The sequence below is a fragment of the Anopheles gambiae genome, chromosome 2 (assembly GCF_943734735.2).
Source record: "Anopheles gambiae chromosome 2, idAnoGambNW_F1_1, whole genome shotgun sequence".
Taxonomy (NCBI): domain Eukaryota; kingdom Metazoa; phylum Arthropoda; class Insecta; order Diptera; family Culicidae; genus Anopheles; species Anopheles gambiae.
The window spans coordinates 68967135-68975076 of record NC_064601.1 but is presented as its reverse complement, the minus strand read 5'-3'; the positions used below and the strand labels follow the sequence as shown (position 1 = coordinate 68975076).

At 37.8% G+C, this 7942-nt stretch overlaps 1 protein-coding gene and 1 long non-coding RNA gene across 2 annotated transcripts; both read right to left on the bottom strand.

The window, feature by feature from the left end:
- Positions 1-671: 671 nt before the first annotated feature.
- Positions 672-5074, bottom strand: LOC133391195 (uncharacterized). The gene is made up of 2 exons (XM_061642996.1): positions 4942-5074; positions 672-2754 (listed from the first exon to the last, which is right to left on the bottom strand). Exons 1-2 carry the CDS (start codon positions 5039-5041, stop codon positions 944-946), a joined length of 1911 nt encoding a protein of 636 aa, XP_061498980.1. The 5' UTR covers positions 5042-5074; the 3' UTR covers positions 672-943.
- A 1823-nt stretch (positions 5075-6897) lies between these two features.
- Positions 6898-7495, bottom strand: LOC133391198 (uncharacterized). The gene is made up of 3 exons (XR_009764674.1): positions 7227-7495; positions 7029-7119; positions 6898-6963 (listed from the first exon to the last, which is right to left on the bottom strand). It is a non-coding gene; the product is annotated as an uncharacterized LOC133391198 (long non-coding RNA).
- Between the last annotated feature and the right edge of the window lie 447 nt (positions 7496-7942).

Here is a 7942-nt window from a genome sequence, read left to right as displayed (position 1 = left end):
AAAGTGACAAAAGCTCACATTTTGAAAAAATTGTCAGCATTTTGTCACTCCCGTGGCCTTTCGCTTATTTATAATGTTTGTCATCATAATTTTCTAAGGCACGGGTAAGTTTCAATATTATTTAAGCAGGGTGGCCACTCGAAGCAGGATTTGAAATTCCCGGTTTTTTCCCGGGTTTTCCCGGATTTTTTAGGGATTTTCCCGGTTAATTTCACTTCATTTACCCGTAGTTGATAGCCTTGTGCGATACTAAATTTTCAAGGCTTTTTTAAACAATTTTATAGATAACTCTAATAGTATTTATAACTTTGTCTGTAATTAGTAAGAAAGTGCAAAGCTACATGTTATCGATATATTTCATAATACAGACTGACTTCACTGGTTGAACTTTGATTCACTGTTAATGATTGAATGAACGCTTTTTATTTGGCAAATTTTTCCATACAAAAAGATCTGAATTTATTCTGAACAAGCTATGAGATTTATTTGTATTTTTTCGGATATCGATGGATGAGTTCTAGTTTCGCATTTGAACAGTGAGAGAAAAATAAACAAGAATTAAATACAATAACCCTAATCTTTTATTTAAAAATGAAACTATTAAGCAATATAAACGTTTTTATAAGATTGCTGAACAGCTTATTTATTCAAATTATTCATTTTCTCTTCAATCAATGCTACCTCTTTTTGAGCATCTGCGAGAATTTTGGCTTTTACTGATTCTAACTCCTTGAGTGCTTGATGCATTGTCTTTTTTCTAGCACTGGCATCGTCCGTTTTTGCCCTTTCCTTCTTCTTTTGCTCGAGGTTCTCGACGTATCGTCCATGCGCGTTTCGAGCGTACTGGACGAGTGATTTATTTATTTCAACCCCTAAAACCCCACCAGCGTTCAAAATAGCGTCGTACACTATTCGCTGTGCCACTAAGCTTTCGTCAATTAAATTAACAATCAGACACTCTTTGTTTATAGAAAATCCTCGCTCCAGAGTTGCATTGCCATGTGATAGAAATAATTTTTTTTTTTTTAATTCTTAACTTTGAGAATTCTTTTCCCGAACCCGCAAGAACTTTAAACCAAAAATTATCTAGTCGACATTCATGTCGCTTGTAGGCAGCTAGAGATGACTTTATGCTCAAAATTTCCACCGCATTTGTGAATTCTTGACGAACTTTGTCAGCTACATTACCCGTTAAATGTTCTCTTTGGACCATGTAATCCAGGCAGTACTCCAACCGTTTCAAGGCAATATCAAGCGATTTTGTTGAGGTCTCTGGATCTATACATGAGATATATCGTGTAAAACTGTGTGATAGTGGAGAACGGTCACCAATTTTTGTCAAAAAGGCAATATAATAAGCTTTACAATCGTTCTTAAACTGTAGGATAATCTTTTCAGATATTTTTCCACGTGCCATTATTGTTTTAATTGCCGCTTTGACTCCAAAACCGATATCAATTTGCGATGTCGGTAGAATGTTGTTATCTTTGAGCTCGATATCGGTGATCGCTTTAACTTTTACATTTGGGCATTCCGATTTTAAAACCTTACTCATTATAGAATGGGTAAGTGAAGTTAATTCATCAAACAAAAATGGCGCCATAGGAGCATCACATTGAAATTCTCGCAAAAAGGGTTCTACAAATCCAGCTGATGAAATAAAAAAGGCAAGTTTTGGGGTCAACATTTCATCAGAAATGGCCTTTTCTATTACAGCGAATGGCCTAGACTGAGCAACTGCTGCAAAACTTCTTTTGAAAGAATGGTGACCTTCCTTGAGTTTTTTGTCACGTTGGTTTTTGACTGCAGCCACAAAGACTTTCAAATGAGGAATCATTTTAGAAGCGCGCTCAGCCACATTCAAATTTTCAATCCATCGAACAGGACATAATTTCAGGGGGAATAAATTGGATCCGGTAGTTTCTTTATAATCTGCACGGCGCAACGGAAAGTCTTTGAACAAATAATAGAGGGATGTCAAAAGCTCATCAATGTTCCATTCAGTGTGCTCCATGCCATTTTTAAAAGCATTATGATTAGCATGTAAGCCGCAACTACCTATGTTTAACAAATCAAAAGATGGTACCCCACGCAGATTTCGAAGTTCTTCACTTAAGTCCTTCATTAAACGCCAATTTACATTCGGCCCGTCCATGCTTAGCTGAATCACATTATTTAGTAGAGCAGGCTTTTTTTCTGTGCACTGTTTCAATCCGTTAAGGAGATCGACTGCACGAGAAGAATCTAAAAACGCTGATCCAATGTATCGACATTCTACCTGTTCCTTATTTTCATTCCAAAATCTCACACTAACATCCATCTGTTGGCGCTGTGAAACTTTGTTCAATGTTTCATCGAAACCAGTTACTATTTCGGAACATACATCAAGTTGCTTAAATATTTCGTTTGTGAAATAAGGTGCCAAATCAAACGTTATTAGATACGCAAGTTTTGTGCGTCCCTTCTCGAGCTTGGCAGCAATTTGGCTGTCCGGAAACATTGTCTTGAACAAATTAGTGTTAGCCCCAGCACTGCGATAGGAGTTATGAGTGGCAATAGTTTCCAGAGCCCACACAATTTCAGCACTTGTAACTTGCTCGTTTATCATGAATCTGTTCAAGACGTTGGAAGCCTTAGAGTGTTGATTATCAGCGTTCGTGGAAGAATCTGAAGCTGTGATATGGGTAGCCATTGCAGTGGAAAGTGAAGGAAGTGACGGAGATGACGACAACAAGTTATTACCAACGATTGGATCTATAAAAAAGAAGAAAAGAGCTCTCTTAAAAATCAAATAATCATATTTTTGCGTACATAGCGCTACCATTATTTACAACACTATATAGATTTAACCATTAAGCTTAAGTTACAGAATTCGTGAGAGTGTAAATTAATTGCTAGTTATCGGGTTATACACCAACTACCATAAGTGTAAATCAGTGGTCTCCAACCTGTGGTCCGCAGCATTAACAGTCCGCGAAAAATTTTTTTTTTCTAACAATTGCTTATTGCCATACACATAGTGCAGTTGTTTTCCCACAATCAAGACAATAATTTTAACAGTTACGTATAGAATAAAGTGAAATTGAACGTGAAATTTTAGGGTTTTCGACTGTATTTCAAAACATTTTTATTAGAATATGGCTGTTGTACACCAAAAGAAAGGAAATTAAATTCCCCAACTATGTAGACTAGAAATCATATTTGATTAATAAATCTAATGCATTTCCTTGCGACTCCCAGATTTGTTCACGGTGAAACAATAATGGTCAGCGGAGAATTCAAACGAAATGTTTTTAATTCTATATTTTAATATGTTTTATAATTGAATATTCTTTCTTTTGGAGTGTGATTGGCCATATTCTCATAAATGTTAAATGAAATATAGCAAAACATATAAAATTGCACATTACTTTCACGCAATGTCTAAGGCGATCTTATGATGTTAAACTAATGCTTAAAAACTTTGGACTATGTATAGAAAATAAGATGTGGGCCGCATCAAATGTATTATCACAGCCAAGAGGTCAGCGATCCTACAAAGGTTGGAGAACACTGCTGTAAATATATAATTTGCAGAATATTTTATTCCGCATATCAGTGTATATTTTTAAAATGTTAAAACCATTATTGCATGACTTATTATTAAAAAAAAAAACAAGTAAAGATCGCCTTTTATACATGCTACAACCAGCATCACAAATTCTTTACTAATTCTTGTAAATAAAATATCAGCAACATCCAGCCATTATTTATACTCATAAAATACATTGCGAATACACAAACAAACGGCTGGCTGTGGGCGCCTTTATAGCGGTCTAGGTGAAGTGGGTGTTGGGATAAAAAAAAATCAGGTTATGATTACATTCATAACGTTGTTGAGGTTTTTGTGATCTGATCTGGCTTTTGTCTGATCGGATTAGCTTTGAATCTATATTCACTTCATGGGTAAGGCTGTTAGGCAATTTTAAACTAATTTTTGTAAACCTTTTTGCACATTTTGGTCTGTATTCTTAAAACGATCAAAACTTCTGAGACAAAATTATTTTTAGGAAAAATGATTATTTTTCAAAATTACAGGCTGATCCTTGTAAAATTCATAAAACCTTTAATACAATTTGAAGAACTTAAAAAAAATCGTCATCAAAACATATTTCTCTAAGACCCCTACTGGAATATGTTATATGTACTTCTAGATTATTTTGAAATACATGAATTATTACAAAAACTTGTTTAAGAAAGTGTCTTATGATACATCCCTAATTCGTTTTTTAATATTCAGTCATGTAATAATGATTTTAACAATTTCAAAAATATATAAAAATATTGAATTTATAACCGAACACATATATAAAAATGGGACACAATTTGTTGAACTTTTTTTTATCGCAAAACTAAGTGTTAACACGTTCCACCCGATGCTGATTTTCATTAACTTTCCGTTCCGCCGGCAACACCAACGCGTACCAACGTAATCACCAAGAATCACCAGTAATCATTTCCGTATGCCGTGGCATTAGCGTTTTGCGGGAGTAACAACAATCATCGTCAAGAACTGTAATACTCACAAGAATAGCAGCGAAGCGCAGATCGAAGAATCTTGTTCTAAGAATTATTGCGGTTGGCAAAAATCTCATCGCACACATAATAGTATTGATGTACTGGGAAGAGTTTAAATCGTAATACAAAAAAAAACTTAATTTTTCTGCAGCATATTTGGTTCAAAATCAACTGCTTGCGTTGATGATGCTGGTGGAACGGAAAGTTAATGAAAATCAGCATCGGTCGGAAAGGGTTAATCGGCTGCAAACACTCTTTTTAATGCTACCATATGGAACACCATCCTAAGTTTGTTACTTTAAGATTCTAAACACGTTATAACTTTTACACATACCAAAAACCAAAAATTAAAACTTAACTACCGCCAAACGGTTATTCACTTACTTGGTAAAAAATGGCTGATCGGAAGGTTAGTTTTTCGAACCAACACATTATGTTGATGTGCTTTGCTTTTTTCATGACTAACCAAAGCCACTCTACCCATAGTGTTGATTTTTATTTTTTTGTTACACCATTTGCAAACCGCCGCATATACGTCCTTCGGGTCAGGAGAACACCATGGAAATGAATTTTCATAGTTTGGATTGTATGTGGTAGGCATAGCAGACAATCTATGGGAGACTATTATTAATAATTAATAAATTAACCAATTTGCAGCCAGTGCTGTATAAAACTTACCTGATAGCAAATTGAATAATTTGAAAAACACACTTCAATAAACTGAATATCAATTAATTCAAATGACACCGTGATTTGCACTTGCACTTCGACAATCCAATTTTAAATCTTATCACATCACATCCGACCCGCTTGGCAAAATGTCGCGCGACATGCATGCTTGAAATCGATGCTTGTTAACATTTTATTTCATGCATCGTGAGTGTCCCAGCGTGAGCGCTGAGCACACCTCCCCTCATTCTCAATGCCGCGTTTTTGGTTAATCCTCGCTCCCACCCTTTCTTTCCTTCCCTCAACGGAACACACCATTCCCGCGAGCGTACGCCGATCAAAAAATTCCAGGAAATTCGGACAGTAAATGTGCAGTTTTTTATTCACAGAGCTATTCGGGAATATTTCAATTCTTGATGGCGCGTACTGGCGATCAAAACGTTGCCCAACAGTCAAAAGCCGAAGATTTTATATTACCCTTTCACTTTTTCTATCTGTCTCTCGCTCTAATTTGAGCGATTTTCCCCTGATGAGTGTCCCCGAGCCTCCTCGTGTGGTTGTTGTTGTTGGAAGTTGAAACCGAACCCCCTTCGTGCGCTGCCAAAATCAGCGAAGAACGAAATCGAGTGGCTCAAGCGAAAAAACGAAAAAAAAAAGACGAACGAGTGTGCTGTGACAATAACACACACACGCACAAGGCGACACCCGAAATCTGGTGCGATACCGGCTTTCAGTGGAGCAAGTACACACATGCACACATTTGGCCACACCACGGTGATACAACACACAGCCACGCACTTGGCGATACACGCTGTGTGGTGCGGTGCGGCGGACGTTCAGAATTCAGTGGTGCAAATACACACATGCATACACTTGGCGACACACGCTCTGCTTTGCGGTGAGATTTGTGTTCTGTGTCCAGTGGTGCAAATATACACACACACGCACTTGGCTACACACGCAGTACGGCGCGGTTGGCTTGGCAGAAGCGCATACACACATTCACGCAGTAGGCTTTACTTTCAGTCCAGTGAGGTTGGTGCTTGTGTGGTGTTTCAGCGCTTGGTAGTCAGCGGATAAACCCCGTAAAAAATAGAGTTTTGTTTAATTTGAGGTAAGTAAAAGTGATTAAAATTTTCAACCAACATCCCCCCTTCTAATTAATATCATTTTTCTTCCATTTCATGTGTGGTTCACGGCGAACGGAGACAACAAAACCTGTGGCTGTGTCGTGGTGTTGGAGATGGTGGGCCGTACAGTGCAGCGAGAACTAGGTGCGACAGCGATGAGGAGCAGAAAGTGTTGTGCTAATTTTTCTCTGTGCGAGTGTAAAAAGTGTTTGTTAAATTATGTGCGTTAATTTAGAATTAAGTGCAGTGGTTATTGTGCATGTGTTGTGTTTTTTGTGTATTTATGTTATATAAAATATTCAATAAATCGAATCATGTTGATATAATGGTTCGCACTGTATCATTTTGGAAAGAAATCCTGGCAAAAAAGGGGGAGGGGGCTAATTAAACGAAGGATCGTGCCGAACCCCGTTCGGGTTTTGCTTCGGCTTCGGGTTTACTTCGGCTTCGGGACCCGACGGATCACTTGAATAATTTCGCCAACTCAAGTTCTTTTTCAAGCGCGTATTCAAGCGATCTCTGAGTGCTGGTGCCCGGTGGGTGGCTGCTTGCTCCACCGATGGCGCGTGCTATTGGAAGAAAAACACTTGCTGTTTGATGCGTTTTCCTAAGGAATGAAAGATAAATCGAGCATTAGAATGGTGAACAAAACTAGGACTATTTAAAACTTACCGATCACGAAGATATTTTAAGTTAAATGGCGACTCTGTAAGCCCGATCCATCTGCTTTGATCTGTTATCAGGAGCTTTGGCAATGAAATAGCTAGGTGTGATGGAAAATAATAGTAGAATAAACAAACATTAAAAGCAGTACGATTGTTAGAACACAAACATCATTTGGAAGATTCTTCTTCTTATGCATGCACTTACCCGTAGATCATGTAACAAAACATACTGCATTTACGCCTGCGTTGACATCCTTCACGATTTACTTAACCACTTTTCTATTATCATTTAATAATTTTCGCTGCATCTACCGGCACCAATCCTTCCCAAATGAGATTTGTATTCGTTCTGGCGATGAGTTTCGAACGATCACAACACAGCGCGAGAGTGAAGAACACAAAGTAAATGGCACTATGTACAAGTGTTGATCATGTAGTCAAAATAAAGTATAATGGAATTTATTTTACTTCAAATGAATTGATTTTATTCTGATATACATTTCAAATATTGTTATCAGCCTAGTTGCTAACGTTTAAAATTTTGATGAAGTGAAATTATCATTACCAGATAAATGAAACTACAATCGACGCATTTTGACCATATCGAATTATGATCGTCTTTACACATAGTGTCATCCCTTGCGCTTCAGGGTCTCACGCTCAGAGCAAAAATTCTCGCAACTTCGCAACGGCGGGAGCGTTCAGCTGTGGAGGGCTGGAGGAGTGCGAGTGTGTGTCTCATGCACACAGCGAAATTTTGGTCAACACCTCGATGGTGGGAGCGTTTTTCCATGGGATGGGGTAGTGGAGTGCGAGTGTGTCGCATGATTCCTTTAAAACTAGGGCCAGGGGTAGCGAGAGGCATTAAAATGAGTTACTCTTTGCCAAACGGGTAGCCAGCGATTCGAACCCTCCTGCCCC

Coding starts and splice junctions, on each gene's coding strand:
- LOC133391195 (XM_061642996.1), bottom strand. CDS start 5,041: ATGGGTAGAGTGGCTTTGGTTAGTCATGAAAAAAGCAAAGCACATCAA. Junction 2,755..4,941: donor GATCAGCCATTTTTTACCAA/GTAAGTGAATAA, acceptor TCTTTTTTATAG/ATCCAATCGTTGGTAATAAC.